General features: G+C 42.5%; 1 protein-coding gene across 1 annotated transcript; it reads right to left on the bottom strand.

The window, feature by feature from the left end:
• Positions 1–433: 433 nt before the first annotated feature.
• On the bottom strand, positions 434–15,755 carry fuca2 (alpha-L-fucosidase 2). Its single transcript, XM_035743466.2, has 7 exons — positions 15,436–15,755; positions 15,026–15,213; positions 14,537–14,876; positions 9,715–9,925; positions 9,009–9,199; positions 1,806–1,914; positions 434–1,509 (listed from the first exon to the last, which is right to left on the bottom strand). The coding sequence occupies exons 1-7, from the start codon at positions 15,678–15,680 to the stop codon at positions 1,372–1,374; spliced, it is 1,422 nt and encodes a 473-aa protein (XP_035599359.1). The 5' UTR covers positions 15,681–15,755; the 3' UTR covers positions 434–1,371.
• Positions 15,756–15,792: the final 37 nt, after the last annotated feature.

Here is a 15,792-nt window from a genome sequence, read left to right as displayed (position 1 = left end):
TGACGTTTGAAATTAAGCGTATGTTGACCCCAACAAAAAGACCGCATAGCCTATACCGCAAATCGGAATACAGGACCTGTGTTGGAATCATGTGTGTTTGACTCGTTCTACACTAGTTCTAATCGTATCCTATTCTTGGTTGCCTTTACAGTCGGAGAGAAATGCAGTGGATATTTGCCTCAATTCTCTATAGCTGAACGCGCTGGTCTGTCGAATTGTGACATGCGTCGGTGCGTTAAGACATGTTACCACATGTTGCTTGATAGTGCTGACCGTAGGCAGTAGAGGGGGCTCGCGTACCGCTGTTCGGCCAAGCATTTAACAGACGATAAACGTTGTTCTCTCCCGAAACTTGGAAGAGGCTATGCTATGTATCATGATACTGTTTTACAATAACCTGTGGCATTTATGGATACAATTCTGTTGGCCAAAATATTTTATAACAGTTAAAGGTTTATTCAATTCAATGTATGTAATTTGTAAAGCCGTACAACAATTAAAACGTATCAAATGTATTCACTTCCTAATAAACATTACATATGGATTGGCATTAGTTTAAAAAGTTGCTGTGATGGTCAGTCACAATCCTGAAAACAATATACAAATCTGATAAAAGCCTTTGAAATTCACATGTTCAATTTCAGTGCATACAGTATCAATCCCTTATAGAAAAAGTGCAAAAATCATTATGAAACACCAATCACAAGAATTATTCAAGTAATTTAAAATAAATTTCATTAGTCTTCTTAATTAACTAAAATGTTTAAAAAAAACATGAAACAATTGTGTACATTCAGGTTCCATACTGGCCTCTAAGTTTTAGAATTACCATCAGTTCTCCACAAAGAAAGGTCCTCCCCACACACTTAAAAACAAAACTCTGGGGCCATTGACCTTTTGGTTACACCATGGTTTAAACAATCGGTCTAAAATGGCCAATTGGCTAGGTTGGGTTGGCCTATGATAAAAGCTAGCAGCTAGCCATTTTAGACCAATGGTTGATACCATGGTCTAAGCAAAGGTATAGATAGCCCTTCTGTGAAGGAGTGGCACATGATCTGCAAGCTATTTTACTTCCTCACAATTATATAAACTGGGTGTGCTCATTCGAATTGACCGGTGCCCCAGGTGGGTGGAGGTTTCACTTCTGGACCATTGGAATGGTCTAAAATGTGCAAACTCACCAGGCAATGCAAAACAAACGCACTCAGTTGAGAAGCGAGAAAAAACAGCTAGTCTGCTTAAAACCAGGTCATATTCAGTAGGCACAAAACAGAAGAAAAAATGACAAACTATCTGAACTTGTTCAATAAGAAGCACTTGTTTTTGTTTTCATTTTGTTTGCTAATAAACACAACCCTGCATTCTTTCCTATGCGGCACCGGTCAGGCGTAGGGTCCAGGCCCAGTGACATGGCATCTGACTGTAAGACAGTTGAGGCAGAAACACCTTCAGACCACGAGGCTTCACCGGCTCCCAGTACAGTGGCTTGTGACCAAGCAGCACCACCTGTGCAAATAACAGGTGATCAGAGTGGAAATGCAGATTTGGTAGCTTGCTTGTTCTACCAGTCTGTCCTGTTTTCCCCCCGATTTAAAAAAAAAAAAAAATGTTTAAAAACCTGGTGCATTGGTCCCTTTCACCAACTGTCAACCAACACTACCTGGTTGTATATATTTAAATGGAAATTGTCAGTATATCATACATTTTCTTTTTGCAAATGATAATACAATATGTTCAATCTAATTACCCATTCTACATGTGAAAATGTATACAGAAAGTAGCTGTCTGATTCTGTAGCTTACCTGAGTCTTTCCTGTAGAAACAATAGGTTCATTCAGAACAACATATCCGCTTGGAGGCCAGTCCAGGAGAATTGCATAGATGGCCTTGCCCTGTGGTTTAGCAGTGTACCTATTGGAACACAGTCAAAAGCAATAATGAGCCATTTATTAGTGAAAAGCTGTGCCTTTTTTATAAGAAATGTTAACTTTGATTTAAACTAGAGGACAAACAAATTTTGGAACATATGGTTCCTTTTGTGGGCTTATATCGAAAGCCTGTCATGAGAGCGTCTGGTAGGCTTACTGTGACCATAGAACATATAGGCCTATCCTTTCTGCCACACATAATCGGGGAACTAAATGACTAGCTAAGAACTGACCAGACTGCAGGGGTGATGCTGTCATTCTGGGCTCCTGCTGTGGTGTTAATAATGATAAATTATTAGCTTTAGGAATCACACTTTAAATCTTGTTTTTATTACAGATTTGAAATGCCATTCAAACTTTAAAAACAAGCAGACTGGTCAGGAATAGGTTGCTTATTTACAACTTTTTGGCATTTATACCTTTTGCAGGAGTGAGTGATGGGATTTCTTCAACATTCTAAAGCTCCAATTGTTAAAAACTCCCCTTCTTAAGATGTGACTTCCAACATTCCATTCACTGTAAACTGACTTGACACAAATCAGCTACTTTGACCACTCCCCAAAAGCTAGAAAAATAACCATAAAATGTAAGGTAAAACTTGGTAGTTATATTCTCTGCTATTCAAACCTTAAAATTATAACAGAAATATATTCTACCAATCAAACAATACAGCTGTTTTAGTAAAGGTGTCAACTACTTTCTCTCAACTTTAAAAGACAACTGAAAATGTGACAACTAAACAGTACGTTGTAAATTGTACGTAGTACGATTAGCACACAGTATGTAGTTTTAGTAAGTAGTAGGCATGACAGATTTCAGACAGTCTTTACTAGTCTGACAGTTTGTGAAGGAATAGTCATTGCGGTCAAATTGCCACTCCATTTAGGGCAACAATGGCCATTTCCAATTTGTCAAACTTGATAAAAAAACTTGTCAGGATTGTAGAACCCACCAACAGTAACTGTCACTAATATTACACTCAATCTACATACAGTAGACTGAGAAACCAAGATGGCAGCATGTCAGGCTTTGTCTGTGGTAGTGTTTGTAGTCCAGTGTTCGTAAGTCAAATTGACCATTTTATCATGCCTTGACCTAACCCAAAATGTAATTTTTGGAATGTATTGCTGTGCAGCAACACTGAATAAGGCCTTTGCTGAACTACACTGTGCATTTACTATTGTCCAGGCTCAGTTCTGTCAGCTGAAGTCGCTTTTAAACTCTGATTTAAAACAGAAAAGTTAATGGTTTTCAGGAAATTTAAGATGAAACCTCAGATTCTTCCATGTATAGTCACCAGGCAGGGCAAGCACATACAAACTTACCTGGGTTTCTTGTTACATGACTGTCACCTTTAGGTCGTGTGAAAAAGCTCAATCTCAAGTTGGGTTTTTATTACCGAAATAAGTCATGTGTCATTACGTATGCTGGACACTGTACATTTACATTTACATTTAAGTCATTTAGCAGACGCTCTTATCCAGAGCGACTTACAAATTGGTGCATTCACCTTATGACACCATGGGGCGCTGAGGCTTGTTACAAACGCCAAAGCTCTCACCCATCACGGCACCCTCTCTATTCGGGAGTGGGCTGGCCTTCCTTACCACTTCTGAGACTAAGTGATTGTCTGATAATTATCGCCTACGCTCACAGGACTGTATCTCTTTGACGACAGAGCTGGGTAAAAAAAAAGCATTCCAGTACTCTAAAAACAAGAGTTGCACCCCTTCTGAAAAAACCTACACTCGATCCCTCCGATGTCAACAACTACAGACCAGTATCCCTTCTTTCTTTTCTCTCCAAAACTCTTGAACGTGCCGTCCTTGGCCAGCTCTCCCGCTATCTCTCTCAGAATGACCTTCTTGATCCAAATCAGTCAGGTTTCAAGACTAGTCATTCAACTGAGACTGCTCTTCTCTGTATCACGGAGGCGCTCCGCACTGCTAAAGCTAACTCTCTCTCCTCTGCTCTCATCCTTTTAGACCTATCGGCTGCCTTCGATACTGTGAACCATCAGATCCTCCTCTCCACCCTCTCCGAGTTGGGCATCTCCAGCGGCCCACGCTTGGATTGCGTCCTACCTGACAGGTCGCTCCTACCAGGTGGCGTGGCGAGAATCTGTCTCCTCACCACGCGCTCTCACCACTGGTGTCCCCAGGGCTCTGTTCTAGGCCCTCTCCTATTCTCGCTATACACCAAGTCACTTGGCTCTGTCATAACCTCACATGGTCTCTCCTATCATTGCTATGCAGACGACACACAATTAATCTTCTCCTTTCCCCCTTCTGATGACCAGGTGGCGAATCGCATCTCTGCATGTCTGGCAGACATATCAGTGTGGATGACGGATCACCACCTCAAGCTGAACCTCGGCAAGACAGAGCTGCTCTTCCTCCCGGGGAAGGACTGCCCGTTCCATGATCTCGCCATCACGGTTGACAACTCCATTGTGTCCTCCTCCCAGAGCGCTAAGAACCTTGGCGTGATCCTGGACAACACCCTGTCGTTCTCAACTAACATCAAGGCGGTGGCCCGTTCCTGTAGGTTCATGCTCTACAACATCCGCAGAGTACGACCCTGCCTCACACAGGAAGCGGCGCAGGTCCTAATCCAGACACTTGTCATCTCCCGTCTGGACTACTGCAACTCGCTGTTGGCTGGGCTCCCTGCCTGTGCCATTAAACCCCTACAACTCATCCAGAACGCCGCAGCCCGTCTGGTGTTCAACCTTCCCAAGTTCTCTCAAGTCACCCCGCTCCTCCGCTCTCTCCACTGGCTTCAAGTTGAAGCTCGCATCCGCTACAAGACCATGGTGCTTGCCTACGGAGCTGTGAGGGGAACGGCACCTCAATACCTCCAGGCTCTGATCAGGCCCTACACCCAAACAAGGGCACTGCGTTCATCCACCTCTGGCCTGCTCGCCTCCCTACCACTGAGGAAGTACAGTTCCCGCTCAGCCCAGTCAAAACTGTTCGCTGCTCTGGCCCCCAATGGTGGAACAAACTCCCTCACGACGCCAGGACAGCGGAGTCAATCACTACCTTCCGGAGACACCTGAAACCCCACCTCTTTAAGGAATACCTAGGATAGGATAAAGTAATCCTTCTCACCCCCCTTAAAATATTTAGATGCACTATTGTAAAGTGGCTGTTCCACTGGATGTCATAAGGTGAATGCACCAATTTGTAAGTCGCTCTGGATAAGAGCGTCTGCTAAATGACTTAAATGTAATGTAAATGTAACAATTACACTCTTCTATGATATATACATCGATCAAGTGTTTAAACTCCACCAACGAAACTAGATCATCACATTTTAAAATGTTCTGGAGAGAATTCCAGGACCACGGTGCAAAGTACAGTGCCTTGCGAAAGTATTCGGCCCCCTTGAACTTTGCGACCTTTTGCCACATTTCAGGCTTCAAACATAAAGATATAAAACTGTATTTTTTGTGAAGAATCAACAACAAGTGGGACACAATCATGAAGTGGAACGACATTTATTGGATATTTCAAACTTTTTAACAAATCAAAAACTGAAAAATTGGGCGTGCAAAATTATTCAGCCCCCTTAAGTTAATACTTTGTAGCGCCACCTTTTGCTGCGATTACAGCTGTAAGTCGCTTGGGGTATGTCTCTATCAGTTTTGCACATCGAGAGACTGACATTTTTTCCCATTCCTCCTTGCAAAACAGCTCGAGCTCAGTGAGGTTGGATGGAGAGCATTTGTGAACAGCAGTTCAGTTCTTTCCACAGATTCTCGATTGGATTCAGGTCTGGACATTGACTTGGCCATTCTAACACCTGGATATGTTTATTTTTTAACCATTCCATTGTAGATTTTGCTTTATGTTTTGGATCATTGTCTTGTTGGAAGACAAATCTCCGTCCCAGTCTCAGGTCTTTTGCAGACTCCATCAGGTTCTCTTCCAGAATGGTCCTGTATTTGGCTCCATCCATCTTCCCATCAATTTTAACCATCTTCCCTGTCCCTGCTGAAGAAAAGCAGGCCCAAACCACGATGCTGCCACCACCATGTTTGACAGTGGGGATGGTGTGTTCAGGGTGTTGCTTTTACGCCAAACATAACGTTTTGCATTGTTGCCAAAAAGTTCAATTTTGGTTTCATCTGACCAGAGCACCTTCTTCCACATGTTTGGTGTGTCTCCCAGGTGGCTTGTGGAAAACTTTAAACAACACTTTTTATGGATATCTTTAAGAAATGGCTTTCTTCTTGCCACTCTTCCATAAAGGCCAGATTTGTGCAATATACAACTGATTGTTGTCCTATGGACAGAGTCTCCCACCTCAGCTGTAGATCTCTGCAGTTCATCCAGAGTGATCATGGGCCTCTTGGCTTCTCCTTGTATGAGCTGAAAGTTTAGAAGGACGGACAGTTCTTGGTAGATTTGCAGTGGTCTGATACTCCTTCCATTTCAATATTATCGCTTGCACAGTGCTCCTTGGGATGTTTAAAGCTTTGGAAATCTTTTTGTATCCAAATCCGGCTTTAAACTTCTTCACAACAGTATCTCGGACCTGCCTGGTGTGTTCCTTGTTCTTCATGATGCTCTCTGCGCTTTTAACGGACCTCTGAGACTATCACAGTGTAGGTGCATTTATACGGAGACTTGATTACACACAGGTGGATTGTATTTATCATCATTAGTCATTTAGGTCAACATTGGATCATTCAGAGATCCTCACTGAACTTCTGGAGAGAGTTTGCTGCACTGAAAGTAAAGGGGATGAATAATTTTGCACGCCCAATTTTTCAATTTTTGATTTGTTAAAAAAGTTTGAAATATCCAATAAATGTCGTTCCACTTCATGATTGTGTCCCACTTGTTGTTGATTCTTCACAAAAATATACAGTTTTATATCTTTATGTTTGAAGCCTGAAATGTGGCAAAAGGTCGCAAAGTTCAAGGGGGCAGAATACTTTCGCAAGGCACTGTAACTAAAACTATTTCTACCATGACCTGTTCTAATTTTTGGTACTGTTAGAAGCAAATCAGAATGGGACCGTAATTGATATTTATTTACTGACCTGACTAAAAAAGGAACAGAGATAAAATGGCATTTGACCAATATGGCCTTATAAATCAGTGTATAACAGTGTTTAAGCCTACGCAAGGTCAATGACGACCAGCCAACAGCGCTGTAGAGATCACAATGATGTGTTTTGATTTGTAAAGAACCTGAGGGCTGCATGATACACTGAATCAAGTGCTCTCAGGGTAGTGGCTGAGGCCTGCAAATATATATATATATATATAGCATCACTAAAATCTAAAACCGACAGTAATGTACATCGTACCAGCTCCTTCCTGGCCTCAAAATAAAAACAAGCCTTATGCCGGTAATAAAATCCTATTTTCAGCTTCAGCTTCCTTATCAAGTTCTCTACATGCAGTGAAGCTCAGCTTATCATCATCAACCCACACACCCAAATATTTGTACACTTTAAAAACTTGCTCTATAGTATGTCCAGCCAATGTAGCAATGACGTGATTTGTAACATGCCTGGCATTTGAAAATACCATGCATTTTGTTTACCCAAATTTAGAATCAGCTTTAAGTCATTCAGATTATATTGTATGATGTTAAATGCTCTTTGAGCATTTTCAAAAGCTAAAGATAAACTACTACCACATAAAGAACAGTATCATCTGTATAAAAATGAACATCCGCTGTTTCAATAAGATCCCCAATGTTGTTGATATACAAAATGAACAACAACAGTGGGCCCAAAATAGAACCTTGCGGAACACCTGAGCACACCTCTATGGACTCAGATTTACATCCATACGCCATTACACATTGTGTACGATTTGGTAGGTAATTCATAAACCAATCTAGAGCATGACCAGTAATTCCACAACATGTTAACCTTTGCACTAACACAGCATGGTCCAGAGTCAAAAGCCTTCGACAAATCAATAAAAACAGACAATGTAACTTCTTATCAAGAGCACAGTGGATGTCATTTAAAACCTTGAATGTTGCTGAAACAGTGCTGTGGCCAGACCTAAAACCCGATTGCATTCCATTTAAGATATTGTTTTCTTGGAAGTAGGTCTTTAGCTGCCTACTAACTAAGGACTCTAGTACCTTTGACAGTACAGACAGTTTTGATATGGGTCGATAGTTGTCAAGTAGCGAGGGATCTCCACCTTTCGGGAGAGGCAGTACAAAAGCAGATTTCAATAACTGGGGGATTTCCTTAACATCAAGCATAAGGTTAAAAATACATGTTAAGCGGGAGCAATGATGTCTGCGGCTAGGTGTAGAGGAGGCAGGGTTCTAGTTCATCAGGGCCAGGGGATTTTTTAAAATAAATGTATTTCAGGGCTTTACACACACTTGAAACAGAGAAGGATGAAAATGATAACCTGGTGAAGGAGTGCACAGGGGTGTCAGGTAAATTTATAGGGGGCTCAATTATACCTTTGAACTTTTCAAATAAAAAGCCTACATCTAAAAAATGCTGGTTCAAGGCTTTCAGAATGGAGGTTCTCTCAGTTACAATCTGTGTGTCGACCAACAATTGTTTAGGAAGCTGTGTATCTTCTCTGAACTCCAAACCTTTCACTACTTGCCAAAATTTGGATGGATTATTTACATTTTGTGAGGTAGATTTCAGGTAGTGGTCTGCTTTCAATTTACGGATCATAGCCACACCCATATTTCGAAGACGTTTAAAAGCCATCCAATCTGCCAAACCAGTCCCTCTTGCTTTAGCCCACATAGCATTTCGTTCCCTTGTGATTTTTGTAAGTTCCTTAGTAAACCAAGGGTTCTCTCTGCCCTTAATCCTGAATTTTTTAAAAGGGGCATGCCTATTGCGTACACCCTGGAATGCGTTGTGGAAGTAAGAAAAGGTTAGTTCAACATCAGGGATTAATTCCATTCTATGCTAAATATATCATGTAAAAAACCTTGAATATTAAACCGCTTCCAGTTTCTTTTCATAATAACACGTGATATTACAGACATTAAAAAAATGAAAGTCAAAACATTTTCTTCATGAAAAAATAAAATAATTTCTAGTTGCTATTATCATGAACTTACCAGATGCCAGGTATGATGCTGTCGTTCTGGGCCCTCCATGCAGTGGTGTTGTAGATGGCCTCTCCATTGACCCCCAGCCACTGACCCATCTGCCTCAGACGCTCCTCAAAGATGGGGGCGATGCGTCCGTCATGTGTAGGTCCGACGTTCAGCAGCAGATTCCCTCCACAGGACACGGTCTCCACCAATGTCTGAATCACGCAAGACACAAGTATGCAGTCATAAAGCCTTTGACAGCTATATGAAGTATTATAACATCTTCCATAGGCAGGAATGCAGCCGACCCTGCACTGCTCCCAACAACATTTTGTTGCGTAGTTTAGTTGTGTGGGGCTGGAAAAGTCACCAAATTTCAGTCTCCCCTATAACAAAATACATTTCTACTAGTTTCGTACATATATATATTTCGTACATATTGAGCATTTAGGTTACCCAAAAAACAGTGGTGAAGTGTTATACAAGAAACATACAGGACCAGCAGCATTTCAAAAACAAGTCAAAAGACTTTAGACTGAGTGCACTTTACAGTTAAATTATGCTGTTTATGAGTCATACTAAATCATATGCAAACAGGATTATGACCGATTCAGCTACAAAAGGTTTATGGTAGTGGAAGACGTTTTATTGGGTAGTAAGAGAGCTTAAGGGTCTGAATCTCCGGTTTACCATAAAATAAAGTGCTTTTTCAGAACCATTTAAAACTGACCGCCACAAGCTGCTCGATAGTGAAGTAGTCTTTAAGCTGGGCATTTCTCCTGTAACCCCAGGAACCTTTGTCTATCGAAAAGCAGTTCTCCCATTTGTGTTTGAGCAGGTGTCCGGGCTGGTAGCGATCATCGCAGGTGTAGTAGCCTCCATGGGTACAGATGCTGCCGTAGCCCCAACGATCATTGGTCACCACGGTCTCTCGCACTGGGCTTTGGGTGGGGGGCACATTACATGAAATCATATCATGACGCATGTGATGTTTATACAGTTGGCGCATACATCATACTCCATAGCATTAACTGACACATTAAATATACCTATAAACTTCAAAAAGACATTGGTGTAGATTGTTATACATATACGGCCAGTTTCCCTGGACACTACTGTAATGATTTGTAGTTACACTGTAATAACATGTAACTGGTGTTAAATGCAGTCTGTAATTACAGGAGTGAGTAATTAAAGTTTCCGATCCCAATGCACCATATTTCAGCCTACGTAAAAAACGTGATAAGTGTAAGCCAATTGAAAACCGACCACCTCATTGACAACTCTGCAATTACGATCTGGAGTCTGATGCCCAGGCCCCAATCGCAAAAAACAGGTTCACAACAAACAAATAAAAATGTATATAATTTAGTGGTGCAATTGACAATGGGTCAATTACTTTAACCATCAATTAACCATTTTTAGACACATTAATAAAGAGCTAGGGTTCAAATTGCGAGATAGTCATTTGTGCTTGCCAAATTGTAAGCCTGGTTGAATAATGGTTTATAAATGCATTTAAAAATGGTCATAAGACAAAGTTTTATTCCATCATGTAACCTTTCAAGGGTTTCACTGATGAGGAGCACTCACTTTGGATGGGATGCATTGGTGCAATTTATTTATACCAGGAATTAAGGCATCTGCCCATTTGCGCAACACGCTCAAAATATCGACGACCTTGAACGTGTCTACATGTGTTGACACTGACATGTAAACAGTGCGAAAAGAAAGGCGGTCGAGTTAATGGTCAGTGTGCAAAATCCAGTCATGAAAGATTGCCTTGAAAGAAACATGCGTTGTAGGTCAAAAACAAACACAGGAGAGAGAGAAAATTTCCCATGCAATTTGTTTTTCTTTTTTGGAAACATTGATTGTGCTAGACGATATAACATTGGTAGTTAGCTACCGAGGTAAAGACAGATTCAGTTTGGATATTCGCCTGTAGTTTTCCTTACGTCCACCAACAGCAGTTAGGGATCGTCAACATAGTGACAAATCAAATGTCAATAGCTCGAACCTTCACTCCTAAAAAAAAAAAAAAACATTAAAAACTGGTTCTAGGAAACCCGATGGCATAAACAAACATTGCACACTTTTTTGCTGTCGATATACATCTCACACTATTTTAAATTATTTATTACAATTTTTACATTTCAATATCTCCTTGGTCATGTGACCTACTGACTTCAAACAAGGTTCAGAATGTCCACTGACTACCCTCTACATTGCACACCCTTTAGTTTGTCCATTTTCATCTCACACGATTTTACATTCATTTTTCAAACTTTATAATTTCAATAGCTCCTTGGTAATGAGACCTACTGACCTCAAACTACTTTCAGAATGTCCACGGATTGGTGGAGACGGGCGCCACGAGGCATCCAGTGAGGTAACGCAACTGATCCCGGAGAAGCTGGCGGGAGCCCCGGGAGAGTTATTTTTTCTTTGTAAAGGACAGGGCACCCTGGAATGGGTTCGGCCCGAGAGAGGGGCCCAAGCCATGGAAAGCGTTGCGGTTTCGGCGGCGTCGCCGGGGAGGTCTCCTCTACGCTCACTAGACTTAAGGCTGAGACTAAACCCATTGGCCCCGCAGTGACAGGGCATTGCATGGATCGGTCTCATGCCCTACGAAGTGGGGAGAGGCATCTCCAGCTTGTCTGGGGAGGGAGGCCTACATCTGATGTGGGTAGTACCATCCACACCCATTTATTTGCTGCGGAACCATAAAACAGACGGAAGAAGCCTAGGTTCCCACTGGGCACGGATCAATGAATGTCAACTTGATGAAATTTAACGGTGCGTACCCACCTGCCGCGGTCGCACTCAAATCACCCGTGACCCCCTCATGTCAAAGTGAGGAAAGGGGATGATTATTCTCTGTTGCTTCTTCCGGCACCCGGTCGATGGTGCCGCTAGAGGCACACTTCTACACCTGCATTGCTTGCTGATTGGGGTTTTAGGCTGGGTTTCTGTACAGCACTTTGAGATATCAGCTGATGTACGAAGGGCTATATAAATAAATTTGATTTGATTTGCTAGATACTGCATTGGGTATTTGGTTCTCAAGCCTATAAGTACTGCACTGGCACTTGATATCGATTGGGTGTAAACACACAGTTAAAGTCTGCTGAAGGTTAGTAGCGGCAACTGATTTCCAGTTTGTAAGACAGAAAAGCCTCTGATAACAACGGGCGTGACTCAAAATGGATGTCAATTTGATGATATCTGACCGTAGCATGCTACCCTTCGTGGTTGCACTCAAACCACCTTCGGCGTGGCTGTGACCCCCTCATGTCAAAGTGAGGAAATTCGATGAAGCTGGGGTAAACTGCGGGAGATAATTAAGAGTCTCGAGGCATCCTAATTAGTGACGAGCATGAATGGCTGAATGAGATTCCCACTGTGCCTACCTACCATCTGTTGAAACCACAGCCAAGGGAACGGGCTTGACGGAATCAGCGGGGAAAGAAGACCCTGTTGAGCTTGCTGCCCCTCTCCTGATGCGCACCACATGTTTGTGGGGAACCTGGTGCTAAATCACTCGTAGACAAGCTGATTCTGGGTCAAGGTTTCGTACGTAGGAGAGCAGCTCACTCGCTGCGATCTATTGAAAGGCATATGACATTGGGCTCTGGATAGTTAGGGGGCTAGGTGGTGAACGTCCATCTGCCCGGGCCCATCCTCTGGTGGGACTGTGAGTCAGGTTGGGTCTGTTGAAGGCAAAAGGTCACCAGGTGCACAAGGAGGCCTCCCCCAAGGCGGGGGCACTCAGTGTCCGAGCAGGGGCGGCCAGACTCAGGGGCTGGCGGCAGCATTCAGGCTGTGGAGGTTGGGGACTTTCTGAGTGGATAAAAGCAGACAGGTCACCAGGTGCACAGAGCTCGTTTCAGGTTACCAGGTGCACAAGGAGGCCTCCATCAAGACGGCGGGCACTCCGAGTCCGAGCAGGGGCGGCCAGACTCGGGGGCTGAGGGCAGCACCCATGCCATGGAGGTTGGAGTTGGGACTTAAGACTGTGAGCAGAAAAAAGGAGCACAGTGCCTGTTTCGAAATATCAAGTTTACAGAGCCTGTTTCGGGTTACCGGGTGCACGTGGATCCTGACAGCGGGACTATAGACGCTTTAGTAATTCCAGGGAGTAAGGTATACTCTAAGGCCAATGGAGACGGGTGTTGACCGGGTAGGGAGACTAGGTGTGGAGGCCTGTAGTTCCAGGGAGTAAGCTATACAAGCTCAGGCCCAGGGAGCGGGCAGGGAGTGTAGCTAGCCATCGAGGCTACTCACCATACTATAGGCTACAGGTTTGAGTCACCATTAGAAGTTATTTTTATGTTATTGAGTAGGCACACACTCACCTTTGTTTGATCTAATTATTTATCTAACAATAAAATTCATTATTATTTTGTAAGAAGTGTCAAGTATTTTTACATGTTGCAATTAAGTTGACTAAAGTTGAAGCTCATCTTTTGTTTCTGGGTATTGTAATGAAACGGCAGGGAGCAGTTCTCGAACTCTCGACCTTCTAGCCCGAGGTCCGGTGCGCTATCGACTGTCCCGCAAAAGCATGCTCATGCAGCAGAGTCGATTTCCGCGCTTATAGACCCAGGGTCGTTCTTTTCATTTGGTAATGAGTAATTATATAGAAATTGCCCATAGATAACTATAAAAAGTTACACTTCACTTTAAATAGCTAAATTCTGGTAAGAACTAACGAAAACCTTGTACTTATGCAGTACTTGTGTTTATTTTTTGGCGCTTCCAGAAGCCTTAAAATAAGGACCAGGTTGTCAGGATGGGTAATGTACTATATAAGTACACATTAATGACAAGTAAGTATCCCTCAATATACACTTCCTTTTAAGAAGCTAAAGCCTGTGTAACACCTAGTAATTACATTGTACTTATGCAGATATTACATGTACTCTGTGGTGTACTTGTGGATCACTTGGATGGCAAAGAGGTACACGTTGTTATAATGGGTAACGTACACTTTTTTATTATTAGAATCTGGGATGACACCCATATGGTAGGCCCCAGTTTAGTAATGTTGACCTATTTCTGATTGTTACTGTAAACTCAACCACATGGTACACTTTTGGGGGGCAACTCCTAGCAACAACATCTTGAAGAGTGCCCATTCACGGGTAGCTAATTAGAGCCCATTGAGCCTTCAACCTTTAATCTCAGACACCCAGTATATCTGTCCACAAGAGATTACAACCTTGTGACAGTTATTACTGAATCTGATGCAACAATGAAGAAATTAAACACTAAATTGAAGAATTTTGTGGAAACTTGTCCATTTGTAACAAGCATTACAGACTGCAATTACATGTTAATACAGTGAGTTATTATAATTAACTACAATACTTGTTACAGTGTAATTACACTAATAAGGACCCCTTAAAATGAAGAGTTACCGAAATTTGCATCAACTGGAAGTGTGCAGATTTTTTCTGCTTTCTCCAGTTTTGCAATTAGCCTCTAGCACCTTCACTAATATGTTTTGGGAGTGTGGTAGATTCTGTCTATCATCTCTATGACTGTACCTCTCGTTGTATAGCCAAGCCAGGAATCCGGTGCTGTTCCAGTATTTATCAGGAGCATCCCCATCTCCATCGGACCACAGCAGCTCCGGCTTGTACTTGTTGATGATCTCATAGAGCTCGGGCAGCGTCTTAGTTGTGGGGAAGAGGTTGGTAGTGTACAGGTTGGCAGCGTCCTGCTCGTAAAGCGGGTTAAACCACTCAAACAGAGAGTGGTACAGTCCCAGACGCAGGTCGCTGTTGGCTCGGAGTGCTCCAGCCATTTCTCCGACAAGGTCACGTTTTGGACCCACGTCCACTGCGTTCCAGTTCCAGGAGTTCTCCGAACCCCACAGAGTGAAGCCTGCAGATAGAACAATAACAATAAACCACAAATACATTTTTATAGGCCTAATCTAGTGGAATCATATGTATTACTTTATTAAAATGGCTACAGCAACACACACACACACACACACACACACACACACACACACACACACACACACACACCTTCATGGTGTTTCGTGGTGAGGACAATATATTTTGCCCCGGATGAGGCAAAGATGTCAGTCCATTCTTTGGGATCAAAGAACTCAGCTGTAAACTGTGGTGCAAAGTCTTGATACTTGAAGTCTGGAGGATAGTTATTCTGCATGAAGTCAACATAGGACTTTATCTTCTGCTTCTGCCAAAACCACCTGGAATAAACATCCATACAAATGATAAAACATTTTTTTTATTTTTTATATGGGCTTGGGGAGTGAGGTACAGTTTATCAAATAATTTTCTTCCGTAATTTATATAATTTATTGAATTGACCACAGCAGGAAATGTAGATTGTGCATTTAAAGTAGGACTAGTGAGGAAGAAACAGCTTATTACTTTCTGTATTGTACAAAAGTATAGGCTAACCAGCTTACCAGAACCACTCGCTACCAAAGCTTGGAACAGAAAACACTCCCCAGTGAATGAATATTCCGAACTTGGCCTGGTCATACCACTCTGGCAAAGGTCGGGAGTCGATGGATTCCCAGGTAGGCTCATATTTACAACTGCATACAGTAATCATCAGGAGAAGTGCGACAGAAACGAGGGCTAACTTTGAAGAAGACATAACTCCTACGAAGTCAGGTAACCGAAAGCTGCGTTCAGTTGAGTTTTGCATCTAAAATAGTTTACCGATATCACATGATGCTTCCGCAAATTAATCACATGAGAAAAACAGGAACACCTTCGCTAAAAAACAATAGACTCCGGTCATTGGACGCTGATTGGAT

The sequence above is a fragment of the Oncorhynchus keta genome, chromosome 29 (genome assembly GCF_023373465.1).
Source record: "Oncorhynchus keta strain PuntledgeMale-10-30-2019 chromosome 29, Oket_V2, whole genome shotgun sequence".
NCBI classification, from domain to species: Eukaryota; Metazoa; Chordata; class Actinopteri; order Salmoniformes; family Salmonidae; genus Oncorhynchus; species Oncorhynchus keta.
Note: the sequence above shows the minus strand (reverse complement) of the source record. Positions and strands in the feature narration are given on the sequence as shown.